Source organism: Anguilla rostrata, chromosome 1, assembly GCF_018555375.3.
Source record: "Anguilla rostrata isolate EN2019 chromosome 1, ASM1855537v3, whole genome shotgun sequence".
NCBI lineage: Eukaryota > Metazoa > Chordata > Actinopteri > Anguilliformes > Anguillidae > Anguilla > Anguilla rostrata.
Window position 1 is genome coordinate 33732374 of NC_057933.1, and position 18777 is coordinate 33751150.

At 39.9% G+C, this 18777-nt stretch overlaps 1 protein-coding gene across 1 annotated transcript; it reads left to right on the forward strand.

Moving 5' to 3' along the window:
* The first annotated feature begins 1566 nt into the window (after positions 1–1566).
* On the forward strand, positions 1567–15813 carry LOC135255060 (dual specificity protein phosphatase 23-like). Its single transcript, XM_064335792.1, has 3 exons — positions 1567–1704; positions 6838–7126; positions 14833–15813. Exons 2-3 carry the CDS (start codon positions 6857–6859, stop codon positions 15016–15018), a joined length of 456 nt encoding a protein of 151 aa, XP_064191862.1. The 5' UTR covers positions 1567–1704; positions 6838–6856; the 3' UTR covers positions 15019–15813.
* Positions 15814–18777: the final 2964 nt, after the last annotated feature.

Sequence of the window (18777 nt, forward strand, 5' to 3'; positions counted from 1 at the left end):
AGAAAGGTTGAACAGTAAGGTGAAATCTGTCTGGCATTTTGGGGATATACTGTGTGAAAATGGTGTGAGTGTTCTTGTGTGCATGCGTGGATATGTGTGCAAGTGTGTTTATGCCAGGGTAAAATATTGTAGCGGTCTCGCTACCGGGGAAAAAGAAATGTCCACATCATAAAAGAGTTCGCAAATTTGCGGTTTATTTAAGTCGAACAGGCTACTGTGCAGCTGTAGCAACGCCAAAAGCAACAGTTTAACAGATTAACTTTTCTTTACAACATTTCTAACACACCATCTTCCTGTCCAGCATCCCGCCCAAAGAACACAGACAACCCGGGTCCCTCCCATAATGCCCTTCTCCGACCCGCCCTCTCACCCACTGACCTACCAGCCACAAGGACGTCCCGTCATCAACCACACAGGGCATGTCTGTGGCTGGCAGCCCACAAAGACACAAATCAAATGAACACAAACACTGACATCCTGTCCAATAGGGTCGCTACTCTATGTACATACACAGTACAGGCATATGCATATACAGTAGCATTTTACTTCCTGTTCTTGCTTCCTGTATGGTTCACTCTCACCAGAGCCTTGTGTACATTATAAAAATCGGAATGTTCTGCCATTTTTAACAAATTCAGAATACCAAATGTTACAAATGTATTTTCCTGTATTTTGAAAATACATGTATTTTATCTTGATACATTTTCTTGCTCCAGTATTTTGTATTTTATTTTGATACATTTAGTTGAGATGTATTTTGTAACAAGATACATTTTGATATGAATATGGATATGTGTTGTGTGCCCTGAGGGTAGGCAATCCTACAAATGGTATGGGTGTAAAAATGTGTACTTTGTAATTCACGTCAGACCTTTTTCTCAAAATTTGTGGTAGCTATGATCTATTAATCTACCATGTTTATTGTGAATTAATCTGACCTTCAACAGTGGACAGTCAGTGATGTTTTCCAGGACAGTATCACGCATTTTCTTCAGTGTGTTCATTCTTTCTTCATGATGCACCCCTGGGATCAGATATATACATTCCAAGTAAGTTGTATGTATAATTCGCGTACGTCTGGGTGGATCAGGGATGCCAATTCTACACTATAACGTGTGAACGCCGGTGTTGTAGTTGCGAATGCTAGCTAGCTAGCTACCTGGTATCTAGCTAACGTTATCCTATTCAATTCAGTTCATGATCAATGAATTTACCTCAGGCTAGATGCTCTCGAGCCTGAGGTAAATTCATTTATCACCAGTACAACAGCACTGGTGATAATATCGGTTTCCCTTTCGCGCTAAGGTGATAACATCGGTCTCACTTACATGCTAAAGACTAAATGAACGATAGTAAAAATATAAACGTATGTGACAGGACAATTAATCAAACTTACATCTGTGATATTTATAACGTTAATCTTTGGTGCAACTTCTCTCTTTCCAGACTCCTGCCAGGCTCACTGACAGGCTGACCTGGCCAATCCTGGCGTTTGAGGGCGGGAACTTCCCAGATTCATCCTAGGAAAAACATATCCGCTGGCTCCGCGGGACAGACGAGGCTCCTCCCTTTGTTTTGCTCCGGAAAGTACATGCGTGCGTTTTTACAGTCTCTGGTCCAGACTAGCTCACACCTAACCTGACAGTGTTTTCTATGGTCCCGTGATGAAGCCAAGACAGCCAAGCAAGACTGATAAGTGAAAAGGTGTGTATATTATATAAGTATTTAGAAGAGTGGACTTTGTCCAAACAAAAAGAAAACGTTTTCTGACATAACTAATTAAGTTGCTCGGGAGTGCCAGCTGAAGGCTAGACTGTGGGGGAACATTACCGTAATAAGCAAACGTTCGCCGAGATTAATTTTACTCAGATTTTGTCCCGAGCATTAGTTCGGGCATGTGGGCCTACAAGTAAAGACGCATTTCGTTTTCCGGGCATTTTTATACAGTTTATATTCGTGCTGACGCAGACAGTTTGTTTGTGAGTGGAAGCATATTTTCGATATTTATAGCTAGCTGGAACTGTGACTAAATATAACGGCACTGCTCCTGCGCTCGCAGAACATCGCCGCGAGCGCGTCTGTCCACTTGTAGTAAATACAACCTGAGATACACTATGAGCAACTACTTTTCTTATCTATCAGGCTTGTTATAGCTTGTACACGCCCTAAATCCGAAAAGCATCAGCCTGCGATGCAATATTTGAGTAATTACCTGAATGTGAGCCTGCACTAAACCTTCAAATAACATAAAATAGTTTGTTTAGCAGCCTCAAAGGCTGGAACTGGACCTTCCAGCACCGATCGAAATGGAACAAATCAGGCTGTAAGGAGGTTGTAGTTTGAAGCTTGAAAAGCTTAACCTTATTACTCCAGCTCCATTAATAATAATGGAATAATAACCTTATTATTCCATCAATATCACCAGATCATATTTTAACACCCTCCATCTATACCCTCTCTTCTTAATCTATGTGCGTTATTTGATGCTCTGATGTTACTGAATTGAATTAAACCAAACTAGCGATGCTAAATAGGCAGTTAGTTGACGAGTTGGCTTGCTTGCTCGCTTGTTTGGTTTTGTGCTTTGCATCAAAGCTAGCTGGCCAAGAAATAGTTCCTGTGAATCATGCTTAGAGAACTCAGCTAAGACTCAAAGAGAACTGACATGGTAGGAAGTGGTGAGATGGCAGGGTGGGAGTGCAATAAAATATGTTTACTTCAGGTGTATTTTAAAGGCTCTAATATGGAAATATCAGTTATCCGTTTTAAAAACACACCATAATTACCGTGCATAATTCCCTTAAACCACCCAGTAAATATTTCAAAAGTACTGTTATATGGGAAACAATGAATAGGCTATAGAAAACAGGTCCATTTGTGGACATGTATTTTTTGCCCCAATTTCAAATTTTCTCCAAAATCTGACAGTGTGTTTGTTACAGGACCTCTGAAATGATCAGAGCGAAATGTTTGGCAATTTGATGTTGGGGAGAAATTCCAATCCAAAATGTCCCCGTTTTCAGTAGGGACTTTTACTGTATTTACATGGACAGTTTGGAGTGAGATCATTTTAAAATATTGCAGTAATATTTCACGTAAATTTTTTCACAGCTATTTCAGGACATGGTATGTCATAAACAAGTGTTAGAATTTTGAGACATTTTGATTGGGGAGGAATTCAGATCCAGAATATTAATTTTTTTTCAAGAAACCTATATTAATGTATGGGATTATTTGAATACGCTGCAGTACCATTTCAAGTGAGTCATTTTACAGGTAGGCCTATTCACGACCTGGTCAGTCATACACAGGGTCATGTTAGACATTTTGATTCTGCATGCAAAACTCAATCCGAAATGCTCATTTTTAAATTAGTACTATATTACTGTATTGTCTTACATGGAAAGTTTGGAGTGGGATTATGTCAAAACGGCATGCAGTATGCTATTATTTTATGCAAATTACCCAAAAAGTTATGGAGACAATCTTATTTTGGGGAGAAACATACGTACATACATACATACACTCCTGGGCAAAAAAAATGGGCCAAGCCCAAAATGGCAAAATATTAAGCTTTTAATGGTCTTAACAACAAATCATTGGTCAGAAAATTAGCAAGAATTAAACAAATATACTCCTGAGACCTGTGCCACCATTTGCTCGTTTACTTTTGCTGCAGTGAACTGTTTGGGGAAAATCTAGAAACAGGGAAATTCACTTATACAGTAGCACATTATTTAATTAACATTTTGCCATTTTGGGCTTGGCCCATTTTTTTGCCCAGGAGTGTACATACATACATATATGCATGAATCTACAAAAGGTAATGCATATACAGTGCAGTACATGAACATTTGAAAAGTGAGACAATTTCTTAATATTTGTTGGCTCCGTACTGCAGCACACTGGATTTGGAATGAAACAATAAATATGAGGCTAAAATGCAGACTGTGTGGTTAATTTGAGGGTATATAAATCCATATTGGGTGATGTGGAATTGAAGCCTTTTGTATATATATAAGCAACAAAAACTGTCACTGTTCAAATTACGCACTGCACTGTACATAACATATATGCATGCATACATACATACATAGCCTCACACGCATTTGTTTTCAGCATTGGCTCAGATTTTTTAAATTGATTACCAAATAATTAAAGGTTATTTCATCTTCATTGAGTGGTTTATGGAATTAGGTACGGTAAATAAGGCATATAAAAATAGCTTGTGATGCTTGGGTATCTGATGTTTCCATATTACAGCATTTAATATACATCTGAAGTACGGGTAATTAACCTCTTAGCGCAAAGCCCCTCTGTGCTCCTGCAACCAAATTATGAGTTGAAAAAACACAAACTCGGTGTTCTAGCTTTATTAGTAGACAATTTAGGACAATTATGCCGAATACGGAGTTTCGCCGCGCGATCATTGTTGTGCTGGTCGTGCATTTACCAAACACCCCCTCCCTCCAGTCTCATCTGTAACTACACCCCCCACGCATGACACACTGAACAATAGTGTCGATCTGGGCATACATGAAAACATTCTTTTACCACTACAATGTTGTATTCCGTTGTAGTGACAAGATAAAGCCAACAATAGCCGAAGGTATGCCAGTACAGCTGTGAAAAACACTGCTCACAGAACACTGAAATAAACAGGATGAATTTTTCAAAAATTATACCATGTCATTCTACTGTCAATATCTGTGACTAAATATGGAATAAATATACAACCTTATCATTGGTTTTATGCGTAGAGATGTCCCTTTCCAGACGGAGCGGTTATATATTGTCTTGGACAATTTTTTGGTGTGAAATATACACTCATTTGTGACGCCTGGGTACCTTCCAAAATAGCTGTGCGTAATACCACACATGTTGTTTTCGGTGGTGTCGTCCTTTGTAGTACAATCTGGCTTGATCGACAGTTCATCTATCCAATAGGCAACAGAATAGTCTTTATAACAATGTATAATATGTCTAATTTTACTTTTGGAATAAAGATTTATAGATCAGCTTAACCGAAGTGTTACTGCTGAAAATATTTTGGTTATATACGTTATTTTTTAAAGTGGCTTTAAATAGGTTAGTGGTATTTTATAATGAGGATATTTCACACTGCAATGTAAGTGTTGGATGGTAGTGTAATAGTTTTTGTGAAGCATGCAACAGTTGATGAAGTTGAGAGTTTGACTTGCCAAATGTGTGATGGACGTAAAATTGTTTTCAATGTCTCATCCATATGAGAAAACCTACGAGAGTACAGGTTTTAGACACATACAAGAGTTAATTATACACATTTAGGTACGTACCGCATTGTGACAATTTTGACATTATTTTTAATCTGATAGCAATGTTTCATCTTAAACCTTCATAAGGAGCTCTTTTATGTGCTTTATAATGGACAAAAAACATTTTATTCAATTTTGGAGAGATTTTGGATATGTTGCTGGACCCCTAGATATTTTAGACCACTGTACGGACAGTAATTCCGACTGAATACGTGAATATGTTGTGATTCACAGCAATGCATAATTTAGACATTTTGGATAGATTTGGAGACGCTGGGTACACTGCTTATTTTTTGCTTCATGCATCGAGAATAATTCAACATATCCACCCTTAGATTTTATGAACTTGTGGTCAAGAAGTTTTTGATCCAGCACATGTATAGTTTAATCTGCTGTATATATGTAATCTCTCAGTATTTCATTGCAAACTAAAAAAGTGCAAATTCATTTTTGATTTTTTGTCTAGACAATTGCATTTGTGGCACTATTTCTTCCAAAATTATGAATATAAACTATATAATCTGCGTTAGTATTGTAAATTGTACAATTTAAGCCATTTTTCAAGTCTCTGTGATGTTCACATCTGGAGTTATAAAGCTTTAAATAGGGTACCCCCTAAATGGGCAAGGATTGGCAAGATTTGGCATGTGCGCTAAGGGATTAAACTACAAAGCACTTTCCAGCCTTTTTCGTGCTGGTACGTTCCTCTCTCTCTCTCTCTGTTTATGTCTTCCTCGGTCACACAGACTCCTACTGGGAAGAAAGCACACTTAAAATACCTGGATTAATTATTGAAGCGCTCCAAGTGCGTGTGCCTACTTAACCAGTAGGCGTGGTCCTCAGACTGCCCTGAACCTCTCCCAGAAACCCCGCCCTGCCACATGGAGATTTTGGCCGATCTGTTTTCTGGTTTTATGATGTAAAAAATGTGAGCAGTCCATGCGCAAGCTGCATTGGAATGCTACCGCTATATCAGGAGGGGCGCTACTCTGTTGGCGAACCGTGAAGGTCAGAGTGTAGTGTGTGTTTGTTGAAATAAATACTGGGTTGAACTCACATTAATGTTGCTAACATTACTCACCTTGCCAGAGATTTTGTCTGTTAAAAGCCTTGCAAGACAGCCGATTGTGATGTCAGCTGCAAGTGTGTTGTTCAGATTCTGAACATTCTATTAATGTTAATTAATGGAAGTTGTCTTAAAATAAAATTGTAAATATCGCAAAACTATTTGAATGATCGACACCGAGAGCACAAGCAATGCAATCCCATACTAGGTGAAGCTACGGGCCAAATTTGGTTGGTCTAGCTGAAAAGCTGTGTGAGGAGTAGTGTACAGAAAAGTTTGGTGGAATAAGAAGAAATAATAAGGAGAAGAGTGAGTTGGCTTTTTAAGCCAACTTAATAAGTGCTTCTGCATCTGTGGCGTGTGACCCGATAATATCATGCTTAAATGGTTTTTGTAATTGTTTTACTAATCATTCATTTAAGCTAACCAATCAGTTCCTGCATTTATAGACATCCATTTTGTTTCCTTTCTCCTTAGGTTTCAAATCTGTCAGAGAATGGCATTTACACAACCACCAAACTTTTCCTGGGTAGTTCCAAACAAGCTGGCGGGGTTGGCTATGCCTCGTATACCTGCTCACTATCAATTTCTCCTGGAGAATAATATTCAGCACCTGGTCTGTTTATGTGAGCGGAGACCTCCCTATTACGACACTTGTCCAGAATTGAAACTACACCGTGTTAAAATAGATGACTTCTGTGCTCCTAGTATGGATCAGATAAAAAGGTTTCTGTCCATTGTTGAAGAGGCTAACTCAAAAGGAGAGGTAAGTGTGACAAACACGCCTGCCACAGGCCACCGAAGTGGCTTTCCTAGGGGCCCTCCAGCACAGAGACACAGGGAGATGATGTTCAAGCAGTCCAGATTTATTTACAAGGGTTCGGCAAGATGTTACAGCCAAGTGAGCAGATCTAAAACACTGTCATGACAGAGAAGCTTCCTTGTGTGGGTGAGGATGGAAGATTTAACCTGTGCGCAGTGATTACCTCACTACGCACAGGTGCAGCCACTCCTGTTCCTGGGTCCAATTATCTAATTCTTAACCAATTATCCAACTGGCCAGGTCTAATTAGCTTGACCCAGGGCAGGTGTGGCTGCTTAAACCAGCCATCCCCACACCACAGTAAGATTTTCATAATTACACTAGGTGGTTCCAAGCCTTTCCTCATAGTTTTTATCTTTCATACCAGGAATCAATTTGGTTCCCCTTCTTTGAACCTTTTACAGTGCATCTAACAAATGTGTTGTATAAGATAAGCATAAATTCCTTGGATTTATGCTCGATACTTTTGCCTATACATCCGAGCCTCCTGTTAGCCTTTTATTTACTGCTTTTACAGCACAGTGCGTAGAACCTGAAAGGTTTTGAGCAACTTTTTCAAATTGAGCACATTGCAATATGGTTCCTCCCATAAAGTAATCCTATCCATGTTTTTACATCTCACATGTAGAGCTTTACTATTTAGCCGTATTGAATTTCATTTGCCAGGTTTCCGCCCACTGCTGATATGATATTGATATAAATGAGGAAGAGCAGTGGTCCCAGCAACGATCCTTGTGGGAATTCCACTTCCCACAGTGCCCTGCTTGGATAAGATTCCTCCTACTACCCTTTGTGTTCTACCCTGTAGCTAGTTCCAAACCCACTATGAAATCCGTCCTGTGATTCCTACTAAGACTCTCATATCAAATTATTTTTGGAAATTTAAGTAAATATCATAAACCTTGTTACAGTTAAAACACTTGTAGCTAGTAGCTTCAAAGAACACCAAAAGGTTTGTCAGGCATGACCTTCCTTTGCAAAAACAATGCTGGCTATCCCTTGGGATATTATGTTCAAGAAACAATTCTAACTTGATATGACAGATTACTTGATATGATAATGATAGATTCCATTATTTTACATTCGATGCAAGTTGAACTAACAGTATGGTCCCTTTTCTTATATATTAGTATTGCATTACCCTTCTTCCAGCTCTCTAGTATTTCTCCAGTTTCTAAAGACTAAATCTGAAAACACCTGCCAGTGGTTTAAAGATAATCTCACTTAACTCTTTAAGTACCCCTGGGTATATGCCATGCCATGCTGCTTTATTTGTCTTTAGTATATGTAATTTATCCAGTACTTTTTATCCTCCATATAAATATTTCCAAGACATTCTGACTATTGAATATGCCCTACAGTCTATCGTTAACCTCTCTAGTAAAACTCTCAACAAAGTAACTATTTAAGCCAACAGTAGTATCCTTATTCTTGTAAGGCTATGATCCTTTATTCCTGTGCACCTTTCATCCTCTTTGACTTTCCTTTTCTTACTACAATATTGAAAGAAATGTTTAGTTCAGGATTACTTTTTTGCATCTTGGCCAATTTGCCTTTCAAAGAGCCTCTTAGCTTCCCGTAGTTTTTAAAAAAACCTTAGCACACATATTACAATATTCAGCCTTATTGCTCTCAGAGCTGTCATTTTTATGTCTTACAGTTTTTTAAATTATTTTTTCTGGAAAAAAAAAAACTTTGTTAAAAGCAAAAAAGCCTGCTCTTTTTTCTGTGGTGGTCCGAAATAAGCGAATAAATGCACCAGCCAATTGATTGAGTGTTTCGTCCGTAGGGTGTTCCGAGTAGCCAGCAAGTGCCTGTTGATTTTTTTGAACCTTCAAGCATTTGTTACCTTTTCTGTATAGTTGCGTATGTTATTTCAATCATTTCCCACTGTTGAGCATGAGATCCATTAATTAAATTAATAAATGAATGTTAAAAATCTCTGATTTCTTCTACTTTTTCCTCAGTTTTTTGTGATTTTCAGTAACTAAGCCGTGACTGCTCCACAACTTCATCCAGTATTTTGATTCACTGATTAGTAATCTGAAATATTTTCCCCTAAGAATTCTAAGAAATTTTCCTCCAGGGAAGCATGCCCCCAGACCGCTCTAGAAGGTTGCAGTTCAGCCACCCTCAATATTCAAACTAAAGTTTCACCCTTGGGTATACAGACTCCTACAACTCCTCATTTTAGTTACAGTCCTCACATAAGGTAATGATTTTGAAACAAAAGCTTGGTGGACTTTGTGGTGGTTAGCAACAATTGCTATGCACAGGAGCCCAATGATTGGTGATTCAGCATGCAGGGTGGCTCGAAACAAGGTTCCAGAAATAGATAGTGGAGAGAAAAATGTGGAGAAAGTGCACACAAACTGCTGATTATCCAATGAAAAGTAGTAAGTTATCAGTGTTTGGAATTAAAATCTAATTTCACCCTGATCTTTGTATTCTTATACTTATGATCTGATTTGCACCCATATTTTTGCATTTGACATTTTTCTACCGATTTTCACCCTTTTTAAAAGATACTCCAAATGAGCATCGGTAAATTCTTGGATTAAAAATGAAAACAATGAGCCTTAATTATATTATATTACTTATTATTTTATTCATTATTATTATTGTTAGGAAATGTATTATTAAATGTATTATTATTATTATTATTAGGATTATTATTTTTGAGAAAAAACCTGGAAAGGCAAATACACATGTAAGGATGTGCGTGGACATACATCATCACACTCATAGAACAAGAATTCTGTGATTATTACATTTCCCATCAAGTTTGTGTGTTCTGAATTGCAAGACGCCACCCACCTCATAGCTACTATGGATTGCTTCGTGATCAGAAACCCAGTGATGCCACAATCTTCCCCACCTATTTTTTATTGATATTGAAGCCAATTGCCCATATATAGCCGCGTTTCCACCGCAGGAACTTTACCCCGGAACTAGGAACCTTTTGAGGAACTCAGTGTGTTTCCACCGCAGGAACTAGGGTCTAAATTTAGTTCCGGGGGCTTTATTTTACCTGCTCGGGGGGTAGTACTTTCCAAAAGTACCGGAACCTTTGGGGTGGGGCGCAAGCGCTGAAAATTTCTGATTGGTCAACTACTTGCAGTGTTATTTGTTTTATTTCAACTGCCATGTTTAAAAATATGCAGCCGCAAACCGATTTATTTTCATAATAACTTCAAATCAAACTTGTATGTTATGCGGCGCAGTAGCCTAGTTTTGGTTATAGCCTGCCAACGTCTTGGAGTTATAACGTGTACTCTTCTGCTCTTTTCTTGCTTTAGTATTTGTTTTATAAAATGCTAAGCATTCGTGCTGGGACAGCATATTACGTACCAAAACATTCAAACTGATTAATTCGGTTGCTGAATATTTTCTTCCGGATTTTCTTTGTTAGCCCGTTGTAATTGACTCAAAACGTTTGATACAGTTATGTGAGGTATGTGGTAGTTCTGCGTAATTCACATTGGTGATACAGTAAAAGCAAACTGGAAATCACCTTCCGCACTTTTTGTCAGGGTAAAATAACAGGTTAATTCTAGTAATCGTCCCTTTAGCTTTTTCAGACTGCCGTAATTTTACTCTGCCATTCTTCAATTCCACAAAAAGACCAGGAAGACTATGGACTAATTTATGGTGCATGGTTCGCGTCTGGAGGGCACACTTCGCTGCTCGGCTAGCAGTAACTTTGAAGGAAAGCAAATGGTGGCTGTACCAATACTAATTTAAATGTTCACGCAAGTCCGAGTTTTCGTTCTATTCTTGTCATTTTGCGATTAAACTATATGGACTTGACGATGAGAAAGTAATCAAACAGCAAATTGTTTACAACGTGTGCATGTTTTCTGCTGTTGTTGCCAGTTATATTGGAAATGTGAATGCAGTCTGTCGCTTCGGATGTCAAGACATGAAAATGAATGTTTGCGTAAAAACATAATGAATGTGTTTGAGAGGATATATGAAACAGTTACAATCTGACTATTGGCCTGTTATATCCTATTTGTTGCATAACAACGGTCCAAGTTCAACTACCAACGACAGTTTTGCTTGACAACGGTAAAATATGCCCAAACGGCTGCAGAAGAATATTTCAATTCCAGGTGATTAAATCGATAAAAATCTATAAATACAAAAGTAACCATATATAATCATTGTTGGTAACCCGTTGTATATAAGTGGTATAAACCCCTCCGGGCTGTCCCGGTTATTAGAAAATAATGTAGGCTACTTCGGTGGTAGTATGGGGTTACAGAAGAAATCATAGGACAGATGGACCGACGACAACGTCGCTTTTTCATACGTCAGTGGGCTAATTTGCCTAATCTTTGCGGGACTTTAGACCGCGGTGGAAACGCAGACAACAATGGGCTGAAGGAACCTTTTAGTTCCTTGAAAAGTAGTTCCTAGGACTAAAAGTTCCGGTAACGTTTGGTGGAAACGCGGCTTATGAGACTAGTAGGTCACTGCTAATGTTTGTGACAAAGCTGAAATGTTATTTTGAAAATGTCCCTGGATTTAAAAAGCCTTTAAAAAATGAAAATGTCCTACCCTGCCTGTGCCACTCTTTCCTACACCAGGTTTGTAGACACATGTTAAACCTCTCAATAAAACTGCTTCCCTCTGCATGCACTTGATACCGGTAATATTTCAGAAAAAGTACTATGGAGGTTATGCTCCTAATCTTTTCTGCTAGCTCCACAGATTTGTCCTGCAGAACCTACCCTTACTTATTATCATTGGTTCCTACATGAACCATAACCACTGGGTCTCTCCCTGTTCTGGCTAGGAGCTTGTCTGCACGCTTCAGAAGATCTCCTATCTGTACACCAGGCAGGCAACACACCTTTTTGTGTGAACAGACTATGCTGTCTACCCCTCTAATAGAGTCCCAGACTACCACCAGCTTCCTTTTCTGGTAGGATGTGGCCATCTGGGTGCCCAGTGGCTCATCAGTCTTCCCACTCTCATGGTCAAGGGTCTGGACACCACAACCTCTGGAGATGCCCTATTTGGTGTGCATGCTCTTTTCTTGTGCCCTACTGTCACCCAACTCTCTCTCCCTGCCTACTCTGGAGTCTCCCCCTTCCCAGTTGTGGAGTGCACACCAGTTCCATGAAGGACATGCTACTTAGTTCCTAGAACTCTGGAGTCCAGCAAGGATCTTGGTCTCGAGGTGTTCAATGAGCCAGCATTGCTGGCAGGCAAACTCCCACTGGAAATCGAATTTCACACAGCTGCGGCCACATTTTTACTCCATAACTATCACCTTATTTCTCCCTAAGTCTAGAGTAAGTTACTGCTGAGGCAGAGACACCAAGACCGCAACTTAAAACTGCTCGATGTGGCTCCGGACAACTAGTAGCAGAACCGGAGAGGAAAAATAAGGCACTTGTAACTATCTAACGTTAAGCGTTTAATTAAATCCTTTGCACAGATGCCAGATCTGCCCAATCCTTGCCCATTTAGGGAGTACTCTGTTTAAAGCTTTATAACTCCAAGTGTGAGCATCACAGAGACTGGAAAGCCATAAACTATGTTCGAAAGTCAATTAGCTTAAAAAAGACAACATTGTAAGGTTACTGTAACATCCACTCCTGTGCAATGTGAAAACGCAAAGTGAAAGTAGCTGCAGGATAGCCAAGACTACTGTGTACCCGGTTAGTTTCACTTTGCTTTTTTGCATTGTGCAGCAGTGGAAGCTTAGCGCAATTGTCTATTGGAGCTTTGTTTACAGGCGAATGCTTGCATAAAAACACTGCAGTCGTGATAAAGTGTACAATATTGTAAATTGTTTGATTTGATTGTATATTTTTGTCATTTTCCTCCTTGTGGACTCTCACCTTGTTGTGATCAGGGTGAGATCTGTATGTATCTGCATGTGAGGCTGTTGGTGAAAGACATGAGTTCCTTCACTTCACACTTCCTTGTGAAATTCCTTTGTAAGCTTTGTTAAGGAATAAAAGCGGTGCTGGGACACTGTACTACATTTTATTCATATGTAAATTATATCAGCCTACTGCTTACAAGCCTGATTTACAGTGAGCCGGACAGGTGAGTGCAGGTCAGAGGATACTGTAAGATAAAACCAAGCGTTTTGATTGTTTCAATGAATTTAGTTTGATAACCTTTAGTAACCAGTATGAACACTTTTTATATATAGACGCTCATCAAAAGGACACCATTTGACTGAAATACGGGGCTTAGTCAAAAAGAGAGGATGGATAAATAAAGAATATTTGTTTTGTGGGATTCCAGAGGGTACCACACTCAATGGAATTAGCATCTGGAGAGGTTTTGGGGACATTTGAGCCCATCTTTGTAAGAATGCATTTCAAATTTTGCTGCTTTTTTCAATCCACTCCAATCCATTTTTATCCTGGTGTATATATCCTGGGGTACGATTGGAACAAGAACTATGGTCCAGTATCAAAAGTACATATAATCACTACAGAATAAATAAAAGTTTGGGATTTCTTTGTTGTTTTTCAGAATAAATATGTTCTGTATATTTACACAGTGAAACTCCAATGTGATCAGGGGATTTGGTCATTTTGGTACGAATTGTCGTGTCTAGGAACCGACAGACTTCCACGCCAATCGCCAATCTGTAGAAAACAACTTCACGAGGGAAAAGACACAACAGCAGCAAGCTCTTCAGAAAGTTTTAGACTTTATTGCACAGGTGCACAAAGCCGGATCAATTCAGCAGAATTGAACCCCGATTGTCAGTTTTGCACACATTTTATACACAAATTGTGCCCACAACCCCCCTTTAACACATTCCTGAAAATCCCAGCCATCTGGTCTTTTTGGCACAGTAAGGAGTTTCAGTTTCCTGTTCATGGGTCAACTTGACTTTCTTGGCACCAAAATGATTTTCGGTCCTTATGATGTTCTTAATGTATCAATAATTAATCTTATCATAGTGGACAGGTGCCCCAAAACTGATTTTCGGTTCTATTGATGTTCTTAATTAATCTTCATCATAGTGGACAGGTACCCCAATTTTCCCTTACTTTGTACTTTCCCACTTTTCCCTTACTTTGTACTTTCTCACTATGCACACACGTCATTGCTTTCTGTATTTTTCCATTATACATACAAGTTCACAGAGTTATAGCCTCCTGTACTTTTTTTACTTTATTCAGGTTACACATGGGTCACTGTAAAGTATTAGTTGTCTAGCATGTCTATTTGGCACTAATTTTCTGCTGAGTAAGTATGGTTTTTTTAAGCCTTCTGCATTTGCTTTCTTTCTACAGTGTACACTGTGGTTTCTTGCATTTCCATAAGCTAAGCTGCAACTACTGATATAGGTTTATTGGATTACATATTGATTATATTAGGATATAGTTATACATGTGATATATTTTTATCATGCAGCATCGAGAGTTTGGAGGAAACAGTCTGATCAACATTGATGGGAATACCTTAACTTTAACATGTGACGTCATCACACTCATGGGGAGTCTCAAAATTCTCCTACAGAATGTACAAATGTGCTCTTTATTTCAAGCTTTGAACCAAGTCTGTGCTGTATTTAAGAGGGGGGGGGGTCTTACTAAAAGTCCTGGGTATTTCAGTGGGGTTTAAGGGGTTAAGATCACCTAAGTGAAGTAAGTTATCTGTTACAGGGGGTGGCTGTGCATTGCCTACTCGGCTATGGGAGAACTGGGACAATGCTGGCTTGCTACCTGGTGAAGGAGAGAAAGATCACCGGTGTTGATGCCATCACTGAAATCCGCAGAATACGCCCTGGTTCCATCGAGACTCATGAGCAGGAGAAAGCAGTGGTGCAGTATCACTATCACATTAAATAAGTTTCTAATAATCAGCCAAAAATGACTCAGTTGCAATACCAGTGTTAATGAAAGACAAAGAGCTTGGAATAATTTATTTTGGTGTCTTATTCAAGCTGTTACCTATTGGTGTATTTACATATTAATACACCAATGTTAAAAGTCATCAGGTTTGAAATTCCCTGGTTACAAAGGAAGTGTATTAAATGAAAATAGGCTGCTAATGGAAAACAGTTGAAATAAGCTACAGAGGTTTCTTTCAGAGCTGTCCAACTATAATCATAGTTATATTTTTTAAAAAAGGAAGTGGAGAGCTCTCGCAACAATTGACCCTGGCACTCCTGGAAAATCCAAACACTCAACCTATTGTCCCTTCAGACATCATTGATCAGTTTCACCTGATCACTTATTTAATTAGGAGCTGCAATCGTGAAACTCAGCGTGAAGCTTTTAGTGGCATAAAATCTGAAATAAAGGGAGATAGGTAGTGTGTTGTAGATAATACTCTTCTATGCCAGTTAAGGCTATGCAACTGGAGGTGACATCTGTGATAAAATACAAAAACTCCTGGATACACAAATAATCCACTTCCTCTTGAGAACATGAGGTATTTCTACTCCTGTTGTGTGTGTGTGTGTGTGTGTATTGCTGCTCTGTGCTTTGGTGGGGCTCTAGCTGCTGCCCTGTGCTCTGGAGAAGCTGTGGCTGCCTTTTTTTCAAGGGACTGTTCCTGCTTATCATAGTCATCACTGTAATAGATCAAGGTCAACAAGAATGTAAGGTCTATGAATAAACTTTAGTGTTGTTGCTTCAGAAGTTGTTTAGCAGTTACCTGATGAAGTTTGAGAGCTGTATAATCTTAAAATCTTACCAGTCTTATCTTATGACCATTGTAAGGGTTCATATAGTTGGCAAGCTATAGCATGGTTAAGTAGGTAAAATCAGGCATAGTTTATTATTATTATTATTAGTAGTAGTAGTAGTAGTAGTAGTAGGGATAGTAGTAGTAGTTGTATTTATTGTCTTGTTGTGTTGTTATTACTTAACCCCTTTGCTCACATGCCAAATCTGCCCAATCCTTGCCCATTTAGGGGGTACCCTATTTAAAGCTTTATAACTCCAGATGTGAGCATCACAGAGACTTGAATGGCTTAAATGAAGCAAGACATTTGAACCATTTACAATACTAACACAGATTAGTTTATATTCATAATTTAGGAAGAAATAAAGTGCCACAAATGCAATTGTTCAGGCAAAAAAGCAAAAATTAATTTTGTCTTTTTTAGTTAGCAATGAAGAGAGATCCCATATGTACAGCAGGTTAAACTATACATGTGGATCAAAAACTTCTTGACCACAAGTTCATAAAATCTAAGGGTGGATATGTAGAACTACTAAAGATCCAAGAAGCAAATTTCTAAATTATGCATTGCTGTAAATCAGAACATCGTGTATTTCACTACAAATCAACTGTTTTAACCAAGCGGAAACAACTCGCCTCTATTTAGTGAAGCCTTTTACCCCAGTATTACATTACATTACATTCATTTGGCAGACGCTTTTATCCAAAGCGAAGTACAAAAAAGTGCATTTCATGGTCGTAGACAACTGCTGAACACGGGTTCAGTAAGGTACAATACTTATTTTGAACAGCTATTTCTAGCCGAGAACAATGAACACTATTCTGGCCTAACATCCGCAAAGCCAACTAGGCAGAAGAATAAGCTACTGTGGTGTGGGGATGGCTGGTTTGACTTTATAGGTTAAGAATTAGATAATTGGCCAGGCTAATTGGACCCAGGAACAGGAGTGGCTGCACCTGTGCGTAGTGAGGTAATCACTGCGCACAGCTTAAATCTGCCATCCCCACCCACACAGGGGAGCCTTCTCTGTCATGACAGGGTTTTACATCTGCTCATTTGGCTGTACCATCTTGCCAAACCCTTGCAAATAAATGTGGACTGCTTGAACTATGCACAGGTGCAGCCACTCCTGTTCCTGGGTCCAGTTAGCCTGGCCAATTATCTAATTCTTAAACAATTATCCAATTGGCCAGGTCTAATTAGCTTGACCCAGGGCAGGTGTGGCTGCTTAAACCAGCCATCCCCACACCACAGCTACAGTATTAGGACAAATACAAATTACCAAGAAGTGCAGGGATGGGGCAACATGTAACAAGTGACAGGAAAAATGTTTTTTTTTTTTTTTTTTTTTTTTAACAGCGTGGTGGTGGTTAGTCTAGGTATAGTCTGAAGAGATGAGTCTTCAGGCCACGGCGGAAGATGGATAGTGAGGGGGAGGTTCGGAGAGGGACGGGGAGTTCGTTCCACCACTGGGGAGCTAGGGTGGAGAAGCTCTGTGATCCCTTTGGGCGGGTGGGAGGGGTTACAAGGCGCCCTGCTGCCGCAGAGCGGAGTGGTCGAGCAGGCACATAGAATTGAGTCATGTCCTGCAAGTAGATGGGGGCTGTCCTGTTGGCAGCAGTGTAGGCAAGGGTCAGGGCTTTGAACCGGATCCTGGCAGCGACCAGTAGCCAGTGAAGTGATTGCAGCAGAGGAGTGACATGGGAGAATTTGGGGAGGTTGTAGATGAGTCGGGCAGCGGCATTCATCTGTAGTGGCTGTATGGCACAAGCTGGCAGGCTTGCAAGGAGAGAGTTGCACTAATCAAGGTGAGAGGTCACCGTAGCCTGGACGAGCAGCTGGGTGGAGTGCGTCGTCAGGTATGGTCGAATCCTCCTGATGTTGTACAGGAGGAATCTGCAGGACCGTGATGTTGCCGTGATATGCTCCTTGAAGTCCAGTTGGTCATCCAGGACCACCCCCAAGCTCTTGGCAGAGTGAGAGGCAGTCACTGTGGTGCCATCAACTGTGATTGAGAGTTCACGAAGCAAGGAGGTCTTGCACGGGAAGAAGAGCAGCTCAGTTTTGTTGAGGTTGAGCTTCAGATGGTGGCTGGCCATCCAGGTGGAGATGTCAGCCAGGCAGGAAGAGATCTTATCATTGACCTGTGTGGCCGAGGGGGGGAAAGAAAAGAAGAGTTGTGTGTCATCTGCATAACAATGATAGGAAAAGCCATGTGAGTATGGTGTATAAGGAGAACAGCAGAGGACCCAGTACAGATCCCTGCGGCACTCCCGTAACAAGTGGATGAGAAGCAGAGGCAGACCCCTTCCAGGTGACCTGGTAGGTCCTATCTGCAAGATAGGAAGCGAACCAAGACAGGGCAGTCCCAGCAATTCCCATCCCAGCCAAGGTGGAGAGGAGTATTGTATGGTTGACCGTGTCAAAAGCTGCAGACAGGTCAAGAAGGAGATCTACAGTATCTACAGAGTGAACTGCAACGCCTGGTTGCAAAAAGAACTTGAAACCCCGCCCACCCAATGTTAAGTCAATGGGGAAAGCCTGAAAAGAGGCCAATTTTCTCTGAGGAAATATAAAGTCAATCATTTTTTTTTCACAAGAAATGATGGTTTAACTAGTTAATCCCATCCTTTGTAATGTCTCCCCTGGGTCTGATTTTATTAAATAATTCTGCCAAAATTCGCAAATCTGGGTTAATTTCAGTGTGTGCAATGTGGCTTGTCCTTCTACCGTATGACCATATAAGGATTTCCCCATCCTTGCAGCCAGGCAGAGTGCTTCAGCGGCAGGTGTGATGCTGTGTCCGCTGTTTTATTCCGATTAGCTAGCTGCATACGATCTCACCATTTTAAGACCAAGGTACAAAAATGTTGTGTGCTGCGTTCAGCTGCACTAACCGCTATCCTAAGGATTCTTC